At 31.5% G+C, this 20810-nt stretch overlaps 2 protein-coding genes across 2 annotated transcripts in view; one reads left to right on the top strand and one right to left on the bottom strand.

Annotated features, from left to right (window-relative positions):
- Positions 1-848: 848 nt before the first annotated feature.
- LOC140928977 (DNA repair protein XRCC4-like) overlaps positions 849-20810 on the bottom strand; it is a 35330-nt gene continuing 15368 nt past the window's right edge. Inside the window, exons 11-13 of the mRNA XM_073378788.1 lie at positions 6096-6211; positions 2755-2859; positions 849-2177 (exon numbers count right to left, since the gene is read on the bottom strand). Coding sequence (XP_073234889.1) covers positions 2087-2177; positions 2755-2859; positions 6096-6211 — 312 coding nt within the window. The 3' untranslated portion in view covers positions 849-2086. The remainder of the gene's footprint in view (positions 2178-2754; positions 2860-6095; positions 6212-20810) is intronic.
- On the top strand, positions 6639-10863 carry LOC140928917 (uncharacterized). Its single transcript, XM_073378718.1, has 5 exons — positions 6639-6669; positions 6784-6855; positions 8431-8994; positions 9218-9970; positions 10115-10863. The coding sequence occupies exons 1-5, from the start codon at positions 6639-6641 to the stop codon at positions 10861-10863; spliced, it is 2169 nt and encodes a 722-aa protein (XP_073234819.1).

Raw genomic sequence — 20810 nt, 5'->3', positions numbered from 1 at the left:
CAAATTTCACCTATCTGGGCAGTACAGTCTCACAATCCGCAAGTCTCGACCAAGAAATCACGCTGAGAATGGGTAAGGCTAGCGCTGCCTACGGGAAACTTCAGAAAAGACTGTGGAGAAACCGACATGTTACCATCAGGACTAAATGTAAGGTATATCGTGCTATTGTGCTCAGTACACTCCTCTAAAGTGCAGAGACTTGAACCATATACCAGTCACAGCCTCCTCCTCAAGCGCTTCGTTTTTCGCAAGGTAGAGGCAAGCGACTGGTAATGAACAGCAAGAGACCATGGAAAGGGTACAGACAGAAGGTGAAGCGACGTCTCGCCCGTTGTCTTCTCCCCGCCTTCCTTTGCGCGCACATTTTCATCGAGAGAGAGACGTCTGGGTACGAGGCAGTACCAGTCACAAGTGAAGAAGCTACAGGCATACATGATGCGCCATCTCAGAGAGATAAAGAACATATCTTGGAAAGACAAAATCACAAACTAATTCTAGAGAAGGCTGACCTACCGCCTATAGCTGATATTTTAATTCACATGAACCTGAGATGGCTCGGCCATGTGGAGAGGGTGGACTTTGCAAGGCTTCTCAGGCAGCTGTTTTATTCCTAGGCCATTGTATTCCCAGTTACGCGATGGAAAGAGAAATCAAGGACGGCCTAGGCTAAGATTCAAGGACATCGTGACAAGAAACCTGAAGCGGAGGAACATTTTTGTAGATTCTTGGAGGTAGCGAGCAAAGGACAGAACGACCTGGACGAACCTGATTAAAGCTTGAACTCTTCATGGAACAGTCATAGTCGCTTCGACAGACTGCTTAACTAACTAACTATCAAGACTCCTGTGTCGGAGACAAAAATTATTATACCTTTTATTATCGATTTATTATCTTTTATTATCGATCTGTATTTAAAGTAGAATGCAAAGACAAAGGTAACGGTAGTTAAAATCAGACGAGCATATTTGCAAGAACTGACTACCTTCCCACTCTCCACTGTAGAAGTTCCTATTGGTAATCCAAGAATAAACAACAATAGACCATTCCCGAGTTCAAAAAATGAGGCTTAGTGCAAAAACTTACCTACTTTCTTGTGAAAATGAGTTTTTATTTGCAAGAGAATAAAAGTCATTTTCATATAAATAGCTTTGCACTTAACTTCGCTTTGAAACGGAGGCTTTGTGCAACTCGGAAATGGCCTATTTGAAAAAAAAAGTAAGCTCGCAGAGGACCAAGGGAAGAGGGAAAAGACCCATCGTCCCCTGTGCTCTTTTCCTCTCTCGCGAGCCTCCTACTGGTAGCATAAAGAGACTTCTAGGGGGGAGAGAGGTATGGTGCAGCTTTAGTTGGAAGGAAAAACATATGGCCAACTCTAATACTTCAGGATCCTGATAACTTTAACACAACGGTCTTTTTTTTTTTCTACTGAATATGAACTAAGTATCCTTAGCAGCTGTACTGGAAAAAACGTTTTGTCAATATGTAACAACTTATTGGTACTTCAGTAATTTCTCGATTGGGCGAGACAGTATCTCGAGGGGTTTTATTTTCGAGACTTAAATAGCAAAATATGAAAACGGGCATTAAATTTCGTTAAAAAAGCGTTCTCAATTTCACTTTATTTCTCAACAAGTCTGAACTTTCAGAAATTTCTTGATAAACTTGTACAATAACAAGGCATATTTCTTTTTTGTACGAATCTACCCGATTCATTTGAAGATGTTAGCTAGATTCTCTACTCGATGAGTGAGGCTAGTCTTTGCAAATTTATGTTATTTCAGAACAGAGGATAAAAAATGGAGTTAACCAATAAAACTAGTTAATAATGTCCGTATTTGTCGAGACACATCCTGTATAATGTCGTTGTTCTTGCATGTTAATCCTTTTCTCTGTGATTTTCATTTTCTATATGGGATTAAATTTCTCGTGTTTATATTTCGCGAGGATTTTTTTACAATCTCGAAAAACGCGAAATTTAAGACCCGCGAAATTAAGTCCCAATAAGGTACATATCAAATCCTAAAATGTTATTGTTATCATGCAGGCTGAGCGATACCATCCTTTGGTTCGCCTTCCACTACGATCTTTACATCTCCATTTCGGCCATCAAATCATCAGCATCTAGTGGAGACTTAACTGAAGTTCGTTTCCCAAGTCGAGACCGAGATGAAGTTGAACTGAAAAAAGAAGCGGACAACGGTTAATTAATTCCCTGTTAAGCTTTGGCCATGGTTACAGAAATTTTATTCCCGCTCTAAGGCCCCCAACGGTTAGGTTATAGATGCATGCATCTCTGCCAATCTTCCGTTTAAATTTAAAATCAGAGTTTAAATTTTGACTTAAAATGATGATATAACGTCTGTAGGCTTATCAGCTTGTTTTGAGACGTTTTTCTTATTTCGCTTATAACCTCCCTTTTTTACCAGATATAAATCCACTCCAAATCCCTAATTGATTATGTTTGGACAGCCTCGTTCCCAGGAGAGACCCCTGGCAACGAGGTTGATGTTTGGATTGGTGTGGCAGCCATCTTCCGTGCGCATGGGTTACGAGTGGAGTTACTTTGCAAAGAAAAATAAGAGACTGCTCGCAGTCTATCGAATCTAGAGGTCTCTACTGATTATTACTGTTCCGTATTTTATACAGGTAAATACCGCATGTAATTCTTGCAATTAAATTATGAATCAGTGAGATTCATTTGATAAGGCCAAACGGCATACGTGATTATTGTTGTTTTCGCAAAATCACTCTCACCTCTCCCCTGAGGAACTGCTTGGTGTCTTCCTTATAGGTGGTACCTTGGGTAAAATAAGCTTGGCAGCAGGAGATTCCTTTGACTTCGGTTCTCGTCGACGACGTCTGACAGAAAAGAAGGAATTAAACTGTTAATTGTTTCAAAAATAACATTTTGTGTCCAACAGATAATAGCGGAGCTCTCGCGCGCGAAGCGCGCAGCGGAGCACCATGGGTAAAGAAATGTGGTAAACTACCCATCCGAGAAAATTTGGTAATCACGTGACCGTACACCGACCGCCCGCCCGCCCGACCGTCCGTCCGCACCACAGGAAAACCAATGTTTAATCTCACACTTTCTAGCTAGAATGGTAGCACAGGAAGACTGATATTGCACACATATTGTACATCAATGTTGTGATCAATTGACAGCTGTCAAAACAGGGTATCTGCTGACCAGTATCACCTGACCGTATCGCGGGCTCAGGTGTCGACCTATTGAGGTCGAGTATCTTTTTGAAGTTATCCGCTGACAAGTTACTAGTTTTCAAATGATCGCAGGCTCAAGTTTAATTTTTTTAATTCATATGAAATATTTTGTGTTTTATATGTGCCGCACAATTAAAATTTTGATTTCAAACTGACCTCGGAAGCTAAAATTCAGCCAGTTTTTACAGGCAGGGAAGACATGCCAGTTGCTTTTGACTTTTCTCACCAAGGTCACGCGTTGGTCACGCTCTACGTCCAATTTTTATGCTCTGATTGGTCAAAATTTGACAGGTGAGTTCACGCGGAAAATTTATGCAGCATCTTGAAACTTGTTTACTTTGACAGCTGAAGCTGACAGAGTTTTGTGCCAACTTGTGATGTTTTTAACTGTCTTTCTCCGCTGAGTGGACAAAATGAAATTCAGCTGCTATCAGGAGTCTTCTGTTATTCATAGCTGGCTTGTTTATTGGGTTTTTGGTTGAGAAGTACGTCACTTGTCAAAGTTGGAAATCCGATTTCGGATGGCATCGTTTTCGTTTTTCACCTTGCTTGATGCGTAAGAGGGTTGAAAAATCTGAAGCGATTCTTGCCTTACTTGATAGTTTTCAGAACATCTCGAATGGTAAGCCTGAGTAATTATTGTATTTGATGTTTGTTTTTTATATCTAATTTAATGAAGTCGGGCGTAGTTTATGCGGCTATTTAGTTTATGCACGTTTGTAAGATTTGAGACAATGATCGATCTGACCGAGTATCAGGTTTGATTATAAGCTTATAGAACCTTAAAAAGCCTTTAGACATTTTCTCACTGCAAATAGAAAGAAAACGTTCCAAAGAATATTTAGTTATAATTCTGGCTTTAAAAGAAAGCTTTCAGCGATTTTCTTGCCTCGAGTTCATCTTTGAAAAAAGCAAACGCCGGGAAGCCGGCTTAAAACACAAACAAGGATTTTCAGAGACACTTTTTACTTGTCTTCGTGAATGAAAATTGTTGTCTCTGTATATGTTTCACCGAATTATTATCCTTTTATCGATTGTTAGTAGTCTCTTTTGCAATTTTAATCGCGGTGCCGTTTGTTTTCAGTCGCTCACGAACATCGCTTGCGGGAGTAGTCAAAATGCCGCGTGTATCAAACGCTTTTGAAGATTACACATAGTTATAAAACCGTTAAACAAAGAAATAAACATAATAAATTTTTTATCATTTTAAAGCGTATAACTCTATTAATCTTGATTTAAACAGTCGACTTTGGCGCTTGTCAAAAGTGAGAACCGGCAAGCCGTATAGGTGATTTTAGAAATTTTTTTAACGGTTTTCCGTAAAAGCCCACGCGTGCTTCGATCGACCTGAATGTTGAATGAGTAAAATTTGTATTGCAAAATTGTGATCTGTCGGAGGTCTGTATGATAAAAACAGTGCCTCATGGTACTGTTCACCTCAGATGATGTATAAAAAGTATAAAAGGTTGGTTTGCACGTCTCCAGACTTGTTAGCAAGATTTTGTAAAATAAATTGTAAACTTGTCGAACGCAAAAAATTGGGCCTGATTTGTTTTCCGAGAATTTGAATGTGCTCTAAAGTTAACTGATAGCGGATAGCGTAATTGATTTCCGTAATACTTATCCGCTGGATAGTGATTTATCCGGTGGATAGCGCTATCCAACGTTTGAACAACCGGGGCCAGGCCTAATCTCGTAAGTGATCGAGAGCCATTATGGCTCCTGAATGTGATCGAAGATGATTGCTATTTTTTGGGTGTACATATAAGGCTATCAACTCGATGTAAGATTAAGTTCACTGTTAGCTTGGACTGTTTGCAAATTATTTTTCTCTAAAATCACTTAGCCTTTCCCTCAAAAGTCGCATGAATGTGCTCTAAAGTTAACTGATTTGTAAAATACAATTGCAAGTTTATTGTTTGATTTAAATCATAAATTCGAGTTAATAGGAGCTTCGCTTTTAGCCCTGGCTAAATCTATATATTATCTCAAATCATCAAGGGCAACCATAAATCTCAAAATACACAAGCAGTACAAACATTGACAAGGCCTTTGTATCAGATTCTCGAAATAGAAAAAATGTGCCCATAAACTCCAGACTTGTACCCAGTCACTATTTAAGTGTTTTTGGGGGTGAGAGAAGATTGGGGATTGGGTTGAGGCGCGCGCGGGGTCTTATGGGAAGGGAAGAAGGAATTTTCTTATTTTCCTAATCCCCAATCTTCTCTCACCCCAAAAAACACTTAAATAGCGACTGGGTACGAGTCTGTATAAACTCTAGTCTGAACAGCATATCGTACTAATTCCTCTCACACTGTAGTTAACGACGGAGACAAATACGTCAAAAAAGCAACAGGCTTAACCCTGCACATGCATCGGACGTTTTTGGTACATTATTTTAAAGCTGATTATTCCTAGTGACCTTAAGATACACTGTTTCAGCCTAAGGGTACAGGTAAGCGAACATGTTTACCTCGTAGTTTTATAAAAGGCAACCATTATTTACCTGATGTGATAATGGCGTAACCATTCTACCCAGTAGCATACCTGTTTCTCCCAGGTAAGAGGCAATTTACCCGTGCTTAAGGCTAATTTACCCGTACCCGTACACGGATACGGTTTATCTTAAGGTCTCCACTATCACTGCACGAATACGACGCGAACTCAGTTCCTTTCGGCACGTTTTTCATGAAGGACGTGAACCGACAAGGGACTTTCATTTCTCTTTCTGAACTGGGATGCAGTCGATGACAATTTAGCCTGGGACACAGACGGAACCAAACTTCTGGTTAAGTTACTAACCGGGGGTTAAATTACAGTTGCAATCCAATTTCGTTTATTACTCTTCCACAACAACATAAACCTCTGCAAACCTTTTAACTGTCGGTTGAATCTCCTCATCTTCCTCTTCAAGCAACAGCGATGGACTCAACACTGTAGTCGTAGCGTTTTTCTCCAATGTCTCTCTTATATAATCTTTGGCAGGCGACTTAAATGGAAAAAAATTCACTTCATGTAGTATAAGCCAAGTGAGTCAAAACATCCTGTACAATTTCTTCATTTACGTCCCCCCTCCCCCCCCCCCTCCCCGCCCCCGTAGCTTAAGTTCTACGAACATCAAAGAGAGGAATAAATAGAGGATTTACGGTAAATCGTTCAAACCACTAACAAAAGGTGTTGTAGTAGTTAGCAAAATGGTATCTGTAGCGCATTTTAGTACCCCCCCTCAAACGGAATTAATCGGAAAAATGATGGAAATTAGAAATAATAAAATTCCACATTATGCAGAAAATTATAAAAAAGAATATCTTTTCATAAGAGGAATAAATAAGGATTTTAAGTATTTAATAAATAAACTGGATAAATTAAATCACGGATTATTTGAGAGTAAAACAGTTGTTAGAATTAAGAATATTATGAAAGATTTTCTTAAAGGACAGGAAAAAGGTAAATTAAAGAATATTAGTGGTATGATTATACCAAGTGATAGTACTAACAATTTAATCTTTATTAATAAAAATTTTGAATTATATAAACTACGTTATGATGCTTTTTGTGAAGATGATTTTGTTTATAGAAGAGATAGTGATGATGATGATAGTGATGATGAAAATGGAGAGTATTTAGTTGATGGTAAACCTTATCCTGGTTTTATAGAATTCTATGATATATTTAAAAAAATATATAATCAAATAAAATTTAGTGATGATGATGATAGTGATGATTATAGTGATTATGAAGATTATGAAATAATATTACCATTTAGTGATGATGATAGTGATGATTTCTAAACTTATAAAAATGATTTAAAATTTTTCGTCTTTTAATATAATAAGTTATTAGAAGACGTCATGTCTAACCAATCGCTTAATGGTTTTCAGGGTTCACAACCCTTTATAACAGATAAACAATTTCAGAATTTATCTTTAGCTGAAATAAAACATTTAATAAAAGAAGAAAAAGAAGGACTTAAGAAAGATTATAAAGAATTAGGTGAAAGAAAAAGATTAATTAAACTATATAAAAAAATAACAAAAACTAGAGAAAAAGTTAGAAAAGGAATTGATATAAGAAAAGAACATAAAAAGAAAAAAAAGATAAAAACATTTGAAGAGTATTTTGAGGAATGTATAAAAAATAAAGAGATTCCCAAAGATACTCCAGATTACTTACGTAAATCTCTTGAGCGTGCTATGTATGAACATGAGCAAGGAATTCAAATAGAAAAATCAGCTCTTAATAATTTTGCTGTTAAGCATGTTTTAGCAGGAATTCCTGGTATTAGACCAATTGAATATTTTAATAGAGTTTTTGGTACTTTATTATATATATTGAAGGAGCATAGAAATATTAAATTAAAAATGATTTTGGTTTGTTTAATGGAAAGAATTGCAGTTAAAACAGATAAAGGAATTCAAGAATTAGAAGAATTTAAAGCATATTTTGGTTCAAAAACTTTTAAAAATTATGAATCATCAAATGAAGAAGAAATAGTAAAAGAATGCATGAGTAAAATTTTAAATGATATTGATGATTTTAATCAAAAGGGAAGCGGGTGGTATTTTAAAGAAGTTTTAAAGCTTGAAGTTAATACTGTTAAGTTTAATCCAACTAAGGGCTCATCTTATATTGATCTTCCTTCTTGGATAAAAAATAAAAAAGCAATTGTTAACATTAAAAATAAAGATGACAAATGCTTTCTTTGGTGTATACTTAGATATCTTCATCCAAGAGATAGAGATGAGGAAAGAATAAAAGATTTAGAAAAGTATGAGTTTTCACTTAACACTAAAGGAATTACTTTTCCAATGAAAGGAAATAATATTACTCAATTTGAAAAACTTAATCCAGATATTCCAGGAATAAATGTTTTTTCTGAAGATGGTAAAATGATTATTTATCCTTTGAGAGAGGCAAAGAGAGATTGTAAAAATACTATTGATTTATTTTTGTATGAAGAAGATGGTGTTTCACATTATACTCTTATTAAAAATTTTCACAGGTTAGTAAGGTCTCAAAAAACTACAAGTCATAACGGTAAAATATTTATTTGTAAGAGATGTTTTAGTCATTTTACAAAGGAAGAATTATTAGATAATCATATCAAATATTGTAGTAATAATGCAACAGCGTTTGTAAAAATGCCTGAACCAAACACAATGCTATATTTTAAAAATTATTACAAGAAACTTCCTGTTCCTTTTGTAGTTTATGCAGATTTTGAATGCTTTACCAAACCAATGAATAGTTGCAGTCCTAATCCAAAAGACTCTTATAATTACAACTACCAAAAACATGAACCATCAGGATTTTGTTTTTATGTAAAGGGAATAGTAGATAAAAAAATTAAACCAATCATTTATACAAAAACTTCTGAAGATGAAGATATATCAAAAGTATTTGTAGAAAAACTTGTGGAAGTAACTAAAGGAATTTATAACGATTTTTATCAAAAACCAAAACCTCTTAGACTAACTAAGGAAGAACAAAAATTATTTGAGAAAGCAGTTAACTGTCACATTTGTAGTCGTGAATTAAGAAATGATAAAGTTAGAGATCATTGTCACTTTACAGGCCAGTATCGTGGAGCAGCACATAACAAATGTAATCTTATGTGTCGTAAACCAAAAGTATTACCAGTTATATTTCATAATCTTCAAGGTTATGATGCTCATTTGTTTATAAAACAAATTGCTAGATTAAAAGGAAAATTAAACTGTATTCCATCTACGGAAGAAAAATATATTTCTTTTTCAAAAAGTATTAAAGTTGGTGAGTGTTATTGTTCAAAATTTGGAAAAATGATTGATGTAAATTTTGAAATACGATTTTTAGATTCATTCAAGTTTCTTCAAACATCACTTGCCAATCTTGTTTCAAATTGATCAAAAGAAGATTTTCATAACACAAAACATGTATTCAAGAAAAATGTAGATCTACTAACTCGTAAGGGAGTTTATCCTTATGATTATGTTTCATCACTTGATAAGAACAGAAACACAACTTCCACCCAAAGAGGAATTCTATTCAAAACTAAATGATGAAGATATAAGCGATGATGATTACCAACACGCTATTAACGTTTGGAATACTTTTGAATGTAAAACAATAAGAGATTATCACAATCTTTATCTCAAATCTGATGTATTACTGCTAGCAGATGTATTTGAAAACTTTAGGAAAACTTGTCTCAAACATTACAAATTAGATCCAGTTCACTATTACACTTCCCCAGGTTTAGCTTGGGATGCATGTCTAAAAGAAACAGGTCAGCATTTACAGTTATTAAATGATTATGATATGTTAATGATGTTTGAACGCGGAATACGTGGAGGTATAACTCATATATCAAAAAGATATGCAGAAGCAAATAATAAATATATGAAAAATTTTAATCCTAAAAAGGAGTCAACATTTATTCAATATCTCGATGCAAACAATCTATACGGTTGGGCGATGTCTCAAAATCTTCCAACACATGGATTTAAATGGATGAAAAATATAACAAAAGAAAAGGTAATGGATATTCTTGAGAAAGCAAATCATAGTATGTCAAATCTTGGGAGTAAAGGATATATATTTGAAGTTGATTTAGAGTATCCACCTCACCTATGGGAAACACATAATGACTATCCTCTTGCACCTGAGAAGATAATTGTTAATGGTGTTGAAAAACTAATTTGTCATTTTAAACCCCGAAAAAATTATGTTGTACATTATCGAAATCTTAGACAGTATCTTGAGTTGGGTATGAGGATTACTGCTGTTCATAGAGGAATATCATTTTATCAGTCTTCTTGGATGGAACCATATATAAGAAAAAATACAGAACTTCGAAAAACAGCACCTAACAGTTTTGAGAAAGACTTTTTTAAATTAATGAATAACTCAGTTTTTGGAAAGACAATTGAAAACATAAGGAAGAGACAAAATATAGAACTTGTTGATAATCGTAAAAAAGCTGTCAAGCTAACAAGTAAACCCAACTTTGATAGAGTGACAATATTTGATAAAAATCTTATAGCAGTTCATATGAAAAAGACAGAAGTGTATTTTAACAAACCAGTGTATGTTGGTCAAGCAATTCTAGATTTATCAAAAACACTTATGTTTAATTTTCATTACACATATATTAAAGTAAAATATGGAAATAACGCAGAATTATTGTTTACAGATACGGATTCATTGATGTATCAAATTAAAACAAAAGATTTTTATAAAGATATAAGTCCTGATATTTTAACCAAGTTTGATACTTCAGATTATCCTACTAATCATGAATCTGGAATACCAACAGGAGTAAATAAAAAAGTTATAGGAATGTTTAAAGATGAAGTAGCTGGAAAACAGATAACACATTTTGTTGGATTGCGTCCCAAACTTTATAGTTTTAAAATTGAAGAGGAAAGGGAAGTAAGAAAGTGTAAAGGAATAAAGAAAAATGTTGTAAAAAAGAAAATAGATTTTGATGACTATGTTAATTGTTTATTCTTGGATGAAAAACAAATGAGATCTATGAAGATAATAAGAAGTGAAAATCATGATATATATTCGAAAGAAGTAAATAAAGTAGCGTTAAGTAATGAAGATGATAAAAGAATAGTCTTAGATGATAAATTTCATACTTTGGCTTTTAGATAAAAAAACATTTTAAAAGTAAATAAAGTATAAATAATAAATGTCTTATACAGAAGAAGAAATAAAAAAATATCTGGGTATACTAAATAAATATAAAGTTGAGAGTAAAAAGGTAAAAAGGGGTTGCTCCAATTGTTCAAATACTGAATTTTTTACAATAGATTCTGGGTACAAAATTTGTGATGAATGTGGAACACAAAACGGTAATGTATTAGGATTATTTGATGTAAAAGATTTGGATAGGTTACATTATAGAAAAAAGAGTATTTACCATAGGAAATACCACTATGAGAAAAAGGTAAATGAAATTTCTAAAAGAATAAACCTAAATGATGAAGAAAAATGTGAACTTTATGATAAACTAACAAAAATAGATAATCATATCATGGAAATACTAAACAAGCAATACTTCAGAAAGAGAATGATAAATATTAATTATTTAACTAAAAAATTTTTGGAGGAGATGGGTTGTGAAAAGTATAAACTTATTGAACTTAAGATTAGTTCTATAACTTTAGAGATTTATGAAAAATGGTGGAATTGTTATAAAGGGTTAAATAAATAATTTTAAATTTAAAGATAATAATTAAATAAATAAAATGGCTTCTAATCCTAGTCAAATTTACTCAATAATATTTCAAAAAGAAAATTATCCATGTAACAGATTTGAAATAGGAAATAATATTAATAAAAAAGTATGTATTTGTCATAGTGATAAAATATTAAAAGAATTTTTAGAATTTTGTAAAGAAGATGAAAGTAATTTAATATATTATTATTTTAATTCTTATCCAGCTCCTAGAGTAATAGTACATGGAAAAGATTATGATAGAATGTATATATATTATTACAATGAACCTAAAGTGGATGACAATAGATATAATCTTAATTCAGAAGAAATGGATAAAAAAGTAAAAGAAATAGCTAGAAGATATTTAGATCATGGTTATGGGACGATTTATATAATAAGTTTAGTTGAAAAATAATTTTATATTTTTTAAAATATAAAATTTAATCTTTTATAATTTGAGAGAGAGTAGTGTCAGTGGGGTCTCTTAATAGATAACTTATTTTAGAGGGGGGAGTGACAGTGAGTTCTTTTAAGTAACTATGGCCAATTTCAAATACTCTAAAAATATTTAAAAATGATTCTTTTTTAAAATATAAATCACCATCAATTTCCACATCTAAATTTAAATCATTAAGAGTTAAATATATTCCTTCTGTATCAATACCATCATCTTTCATTGCTTCATCCACAAGTTTTGAAAGGTGTTCAAATTCTTTTTTAAATAAATAACCTTTAAATTCTTTACTAAAAAAACTTTCTAAAAATTGATTATGTAATTCATTTTTTTCATCTTTTTTGTTGGAATAACTAATATGATTAAAAACAAGATTATTAAGGAATTTTGATTTTTGTATTTTCATTTCTAAAAAATTTTCAATTATATACTCATCATGAAAAAAATCAAATACTTCTTTTAACTTCTTTTAGTAGTACTTTAGCAAGACGATCTATATCTTTTTTCTTTATAACTACTTCTTCCATTTTATATAATAATTATATTAAACCTTTATGAAAACACCAGTAAATTATACCAGTGAGATAACCAAGTACTTCACATTTTTTGAAAGGTGTGTTTATAGCATATACACATCCTCTTCCAATCCTATAGTGTTTCCAGAAAGCTTTAAAAGCGAGGTTGAATATTAGATGGTTGGTAATGATATTTGAATCAGAATTTAGGTAGTGTCTTGCTTCTATAAGTTTGTAAATAATTTTATCTATTTCTAGTTTTTGTGTAAAATACTTTGCATAGAGAAACTGATAAATCAGACAAGCTTTTATGTAATTATCTGGGTAAAGAGGAGTTTTATAAGTTGGAAAGTAAAGATTAACATAATTTACTATTGTACTAATCATCTTCTATTTAATGATTAGAATAAAAATGAATTATAGCTTTAAGAATATAAATTTAATATAAAATGACAAACATGATTGAAAAAAGTTTTAAAAATAAAGATTTAGGAATTGAGTTAAAATCATTTATTGATAAACAGCAAAATGTTTGGTTTCTTGGAAAAGATGTAGCTAAAATACTAGGATATCGAGATACTGATAAAGCTATTCGGAGTCATGTTGATAAGGAAGATAAATATAAAGGCCCCGCCAAAACGACGGGGGGTTTACAACAATCATTTTACATAAATGAATCTGGTTTTTACTCACTTTTACTATCTTCTAAATTAGAATCAGCTAAAAAGTTTAAACATTGGATTACCTCACAAGTTCTTCCATCCATACGTAAATATGGTTTTTATAAAATGTTTGACAACCCAAATAATAAAATGTTCAAAATAGAAAATGAGACAGATTTACATTACAAAGTAGTGCAGCTAATTAGAAATTATTATCCTGAAACTATATTAGTAGCTGGACTCGGAGAAAATCAAGATACAGAGGAAAAAAGACTTGATATTTATAGGAAAGGTTTTTCACGTGGGCAACCAGATATAATGATACTAGATTATCATAAAGATTATAAAGGGCTTTGTATTGAATTCAAATCACCCACAAACTACTATTGCATAACAGAATCACAGCTAAAAAATAAAGAGAAATATAAAGCTAATGATTTTGCATTTATCCTAAGTAATGATTATGATTATATTTGTAAGAAATTACATAAATATATGAGTGGTGTTCGTATTCTTTGTAAATACTGCCCAAAAGCATTTCTTAGTAAAAAAACTATGAATACTCATTTGAAAATATTTCATAGAATTGAAAAATAAATTAAAGAATTACTATATAGATATAAATGGAAGATTTAATTAAAAAAAGAGAACAAGAGTTGATTAAAGAGGGATTATTTATAATTGAATCTTTTGAAAGATATACTAGTAAAAATAAACCTGATATTTATAAAGAATATTTAGATATTATTGAAAAAAGAAAATTTAACAATAATAGATTAGAATGGTTTTTTATTAATAGAGGTAAAGAAAATATTAAAAAAAAATTAATTTTAAAGATCTAAATGAAGATTTAATTAAAGAAATTGAAATTTACATAGACAGTCTTAAACTAAAATTTTATAAAAAAGAAGATTTAATTGAAGTAAAAGATGTTGTTAATATTATAAATAGTATTAGTGAGTTGGCTAATAAAACAAAATATAAATATATTGATAAATTAAGAGATTTTTTAATAATAAGAAGATTTTTAAAAGAATTAATATTTAATATAAATTTAAATTCACCAAAAACTAATATTTCATAAAATTGAAAAATAATTTAAAGATAAAAAAATATTATATAAAATGGAAGATTTAATTAAAAAAAGAGAACAAGAGTTGATTAAAGAGGGATTGAATAACATTGACTCTTTTGAAGAATATACTAGTAAAAATAAACCTGATATTTACAAAGAATATTTAGATCTTAAAGAAGAAATATTTATTAATAGAAATTCTCACCAATGGTGTTCATGTAAGAGTACTTTAGAACATATTAAAAAAAATTTAAATTATAAAGATTCAAATGAAGATTTAATTAAAGAAATGGAAATCTATGTAGATAGTATTAAACCAAAAATTTTATTTAAAAAAGAATATTTAAATGAAGTAAATACTGTTATTAAAATTCTAAATAGAATTAGTGAATCACATGATGATTTATATGATAAAACAAGATTAAATTATTGTAATAAAGTAAATAATTTTTTAAAATTAGAAACACTTTTAAGAAAGTTATTATAATTATGAAATAAATTTAGAAAAGAATAAAAAAATATATAAACAATGTAATTAAGATTAAATATTAATTTTAATATTTAATCTATATTAAATTTCTTTTTATACTTCTCAACAAAGTTATCAACACTAGATGGAGATTGATCAATTATCATTTCATCCAGAATCTTAATACGATCTACAAACTCTTCCTTATCCCACTCATCTCCTCTGAGTGCTGATCGTAATTCAATGAGCACTTTCTCATAAGTAGTATAAGCCAGCTTTGATGTTTCTATCTTCTTTTTAAAATCCTTCTTTTTTGTAATTCCAGCCACAATTACTCCTGCTCCGTTTATTACACCAAGAATAACAGGATTGAGTGTTAATCCTCCTGTAATAGTGCCAACGGCAATAAGAGATAAACTAGTAATAGAAAAAAAATTATCTAGAAATTTATAAGATTTATAACATTTTTTATAACACCAATGTTTCTTATGGTAATGTTTATAGAGATTAGTAATAGTATTATATTGTTCCTCTGATAAAGATTTATCAATATGATTAAATTCAAAAATACTCTTTCTTTTACTACTATTTCTTTTCATTTATTCTTTACATTACATAACTTCCACTTAACTTTTTCTTGAAGCATTACTTTGTGAAATTGCTCAGAGCCGATGTCGTAAAAGTTTGTAGAGTACATTAATCTTAATATCACTCCATCTTCAGTTGTAAACTTCCAACGTTGATTAGCATTGTATTGAACAGCTGGTATAGTTAATGTTGCGCTGTAGTTACTTATTGAAGCTTTTGTGACATTTGCACTAAGATTTTCTGCTAGCCATAAAACAATTATTTTTCCATTAAAACTACTTAGCGTAGTAAAATTTTGAGTTGTTTTGTTGACAGTTAAAAATACTTTATTGTTTGTTTTATTATAATCCAATTTTACTAAAATATTATTGTTTGTTGATAAATATTTAGTTAGGGTAGAACTCCTATTTCTCCAATGAGTAAAAACAATACATAAAGTAGATTTTGAAGAATGTGAAGGAGAAAAAGTAATATCATAACCATTAATATGTAATCCTTTTTCCGTTATTTCACTTAGGTCTTTATTTGTTGGTAGTGTTATATTAGGTTTCAAAGAATTAATAATAACTCCAAATGAGCCTATATTTATTCCGTAAGTATCCGCATCAGCAAAGTCATAGAAATCACTAAAGTATAATCTATACAAAGCATTTTTAGTGTGAGGAGCTAGTTCTTTTACTAATGCAACTGTTGCAGCACTATTATCATTTTGTCGGTCAAGTTTGATATTTTTAATTTCTTTTTGATTTGCATTAATATCAACATTATACACTACTTCTGTTGGTTTGATATCAAATGCGGTGTGATAGTCGTAAACTTTATCTGGGTCGATATTGCTAAATGTACCCTCAATTCCATAAGCAATGATGTAAACTCCTTTAAACAATGTCGGATACGCAGACAGGTTATATCCACCCTGAAGAATATCAACCAAAATGTGAAGAAAGAACTTATTCCCAGATGACAACTTCCGGAAATTAACTATTATTCTATGGTAGTACATAGTTTGTGTTTTCCCTGTTGAATCAGTATACCTATGGGAAAGTTTTTTTACACTTACATTTCCAATTGATAATCCTTTTGAAGTTCCTTTGTCAACACTTATTTGTGTATTATTCCAAAGATTATAATCAGTGTTGAGTATTTCCAAACACAACGTGTAATCAGTATTTGCAGTTAGTCTGTAAAAATTAATTCCCATCTTATACTTATATTTTTGTAAAAATCCATTCTTTGCTATAGTCGCGTAAATTACTTTGTGATTATAGTCGTGAAAGTTTCCTTTGTTTGGTGCTAAATCTCCTATTTTTGTTATAACAAAACTAAACCCTCCATCCGTTTCATCAGTCCATTGAGCCCCACTTGACATGAGATAAGCAAACTCATCTTTATAATGACTTGGTTGAACTGCAGTAAGATGAACTAGATTGTCGACATAACCTTTGTTTACTGCTTCATTGTCTTGGGTTGGTAGACCCAGATTCTCTATTTTATTACCACCAAGGTTGACATCAGCTTTTACAACCCCACTTATTACAATTTTAGGTGTGTTGATTTCTATTCTCTTAAGTGGTTTAGTTATTGCTTTTGGTAGATCAGTGAATAACCGACAAGTGATAGCAGTGTGATTTGAATTGTTATGAGTTCTTAGTTTTACTCCTGACATATTATAATTCCAAGACTTGTGAATATTTAATGACCAAGTGCCAGTGCGATTTCCACTTACCCAAAAGTTAGAATTGGAATGAGAGTTATCTCTAGGAGTAAACCACAAAAAGTCAACGTTTATATTTCGCGAACCAAATTGAAATTCTATTTTGTTAATGTATGTGTTAGCAGTTGGTGTCCACCCTACAAGAGGTTGACCAGGTGCTGATGTTGTAAAAACAAAATCATCAAATGATGAACCTGAGATATATTGTAGATACAAAGTCGTTGCCGCAGCTGGATTTGTTATAGTAAACACACCACTTATTCCATCTCCAGAATGATGATCAAATCTTTCTATTTGTTTACGAACCCATCCGCGATTAGCAGCTTGTTTATCTGTGGTGGGGTCACTGAGGTTAACTATTTTATTATTACCAACATTAAGGTTACCAGTCATTGCAACAGTACCATCTTTTTCCAAGTAATCACTCAAATCTGGACTTCCACTATTATCATCCACATATTTCTTTGTTGCAGCATCTGTGTTTGACACTGGAGTTGCGAGATCAACTATTTTTTTGTTTCCAAGATTTAGGTTACTAGTCATTGCAACACTTCCATCCTTTTTTATAAAAGAACTAGTATCAGGTATCGAGTCATCCACATATTTTTTGGTTGCACCGTCTGTGGAGTCTGTTGGTGGTCTAAGGTTAATTATTTTTTTATTATCCATGTTTAGATTATTAGTCATTTTATTTGTTCCAGCAACGTGGAGATACTTCAAATCTGTGAAAGCTAATGGTGTTGGTTGATTACCACCATTTGGAGCAGGAAGATTTAATATTCGATTGTTGGCCATATTAAGATTTCCTTTCATTGGGTAAGATCCATCTCTGTCAAGAAATGTGTTGTCTACGTAATATTTTGTTGCTGGATCTTTAGAATCTTGTGGTGTGATAAGATTTGTAATTCTGTAATTATCCTTCATATCAATGTCTGAATCAACTGTTAGTCTTGATGTTGAGGGAGTTCCAGTGGAATTGTCATCAACATACTTTTTTGTTGCAGCATCAGAATTAACACTAGGTGCGCCAACATTTCTTAGTTTTTTATTTATCATATCATAATCCCCACTTGAAGTGAGATTAAATCCAACTCCTGGTGCACCTTGTATTCCCTTAGCAAAGGGATGATCTAAAGATTGTTCGTTAAATATTCCCATTTTAATTATTGGTTAGATTACCAGTAAAGGTTTTTGCAATACGTTTTCTTGGTTTATCAACGTATAGAAATGAATACGGTTTTTTAGTTGCTGAGTGGTAATCTTCTTTACTAACTCCTAACTCAGATGATATTCTATTAGACTCCCTCGATGATGGAAATTCATATAAACAGTAATGAGAACAATTCAGCCGAATGTCCTTTGGTGTTTTATAAAACGATTGACTGAGGTACACCACCGAACAATTGTTATGTCGTCCTTGAATGAAATAATCAATCAGTTGTCTCTGGTTTTTATCACAAACATAGTCATCGAATATTACAAGTTTTTGATTGTCTTCGTAATCCATTTCTGTCACTGGGGTTATTTCATCATTACTTACATGAAGTATTTCATATCCCAGTTTATGACTTAACTCCCTCATTTTTTGAATTAGCTTTTGATACTTATCCTGTTCTAAATTACGTGCGTAAAGATAAATCTCATCATAATACAGTAGTGGTTTAATTAACATATGGTACAACAGATTAGTTTTACCACTTCCACTGTTTCCACAGATTAACATACGGAATGTGTTTGATGGCATGTAAGGAAATAATTGTTTATATTTTTTATCTGGATTGTCACCACTATCATAGTTTGGTATTTCCATTTTATCTAATATACATATTAAATAAAAATGGATGTTGAAGAATACAAAAAACTTGCAAGAAATAAAATTGAAGCTGATGCTTTGACTCGACAGGTGAGAGATGTTATAAAAATAACAAAATGGCAAAAACAAGATGTTCGGGAAGGATTTAAAGAGTCATTTAAACCACTTATTAAATCTCAAGATAGCATTAAAAAAAGTATTGATGAGCAGCAAAACGCAACTATAGCACAACTTAAAAAAAATCAACTTGCTCTTACTCAAGGTTTTGAACAGTTTAACCGATTAGCTGATATGAGAGAATTACCATACGACAACGAAGAAGGTTTGGATAGAGGTTTGCCAGAACCAACAACATCTAAACCAAGATCACCTACACGTTATAACATTGAAAAAAATCTTGACAATGTGGATTTAGGAGTACTAAAGGATATGGGCTACCCAAGACCAAATGAATTTTTTGATACTAACCCTGAAAGACTTAGAGAAATACGTGATGAAGTAAAAAATGATGTAAAAGTTACTACAGGACAAATAGCTGGTTTGAAGAGAAAAAAACAAAAAACAGAAGATGAAAAAATGGAAATAGAATTTATTCAAATGCAAAAAGATTTACTACATAAATACAAAAACATTCTTGAACTTTATTTAGGTTCGCTTGAGTATAAAATGGGGCAAGGAATGATTTACTTTAACAACCCACATCAACTTCTAGACAGACTTGAATTACTCGGTGGTTCAATTCTTGCTGGGAATAATGGTGTAATACCTGAGTTTTCTCAAATAGCACATCTTCTCAATCAAATGAAAGTAATCTCAAAAAAACAACTAAATGATTTACTAAAAAGTTATATAACTATTAACTAAATGGAAGAACGAGCTATTCACATTTCCTCATTTAATAGGGAAAAAAGAGGAACAAGCAAACCTGGTGATTTTACAATAAAGTTTAATCCATCTCTGAAACTTGATCCTGATAAGAAACACCAACTTGCTCTTGATCGGTTGTCCATGACTTACTCTTGGTACAATATTAGAAGTGATTATGAAAACAATAAAATAAAATACACCCACGATGGGTCCACCTGGCAAACAATTACTTTTGTAGATGGAATGTATTCCTACTCAGATATTAATGATTACATTCATCAATACATGGATCAAAAAAATCATCACTCCACAGATTCAAGTGGAAAAAAGGAGTATTCAATAAATCTAACTTTTATTCTCTCAACATATCGAGTTCTCATATCACTTGATGGTAATTATCAACTTGATCTGAGAGGAACTAAATTTGGAGACCTAATTGGATTTGAAAAGAAACTTATTACAAAAACAGAATATGGAACAAAACTACCAAATATCACAAATTCGATTGATGTATTGAATATCAACACAAGCGTAATAACTGATAGCATTGTAAATGGAATAAATACAAATATTATTGCTGTAGTACCAACTAGTGATCTCACAAGGTCTTATCCATTTACGTTTGAGCCTAAAAGACCTTTGTATTGTCCTGTCTCTTCATTTCACATTGATGAAATGAGAATATATGTGACAGACTCACTTGAAAGACCAGTAAATTTAAACGGTATTGATTGGAATATGACTTTAATACTTCACTCGATGTAATATAACTATTAAAATAAAATGATGAGACAATCAGAGTTTAAAATGAAACTTGACCCTGAATTGGGTAGATATACAAGACAGCATATTTATGGAGAAGGAATGATGGATGTGTTTAAATCGGTTGGTAAAAAAATATTTGGAAAAACAATGAAAAAAGCTGCTAAAAGAGGTGCTAAAAAAGCGGTAACAATGGCTGCAACAAAAACTGGTGAACATGTTGGTAAAAAGGCTGGTGATAAGATAGTGCAAATGTTATCAAAAGAAAAGGCTGCACCCTCCAACAAAAAAGTTACTTTTAATAAAAATGTTGAAACAATAAGTCAACAAGAGATAGATCAAACATTGAATAACCTTCTTAGTGGAGGTTCAACACGTAAGAGAAAATTATATAATTATTAAAATAAAATGAAGTCTTTTAGAAATCCAAAATATTTAGATAGATATGAGGATGTTGTTT

The sequence above is a fragment of the Porites lutea genome, chromosome 2 (assembly GCF_958299795.1).
Source record: "Porites lutea chromosome 2, jaPorLute2.1, whole genome shotgun sequence".
NCBI lineage: Eukaryota > Metazoa > Cnidaria > Anthozoa > Scleractinia > Poritidae > Porites > Porites lutea.
Note: the sequence above shows the minus strand (reverse complement) of the source record. Positions and strands in the feature narration are given on the sequence as shown.

What these genes read in the sequence shown, in the direction of transcription:
- LOC140928917 (XM_073378718.1), top strand. Translation starts at nt 6,639, where the DNA reads ATGAAAGATTTTCTTAAAGGACAGGAAAAAG. An exon ending in TGGAGAGTATTTAGTTGATG is followed by an intron (nt 6,856 to 8,430) that starts GTAAACCTTATC and finishes TTCCTTTTGTAG; the next exon opens with TTTATGCAGATTTTGAATGC. An exon ending in TTCAAAAAGTATTAAAGTTG is followed by an intron (nt 8,995 to 9,217) that starts GTGAGTGTTATT and finishes TGATAAGAACAG; the next exon opens with AAACACAACTTCCACCCAAA.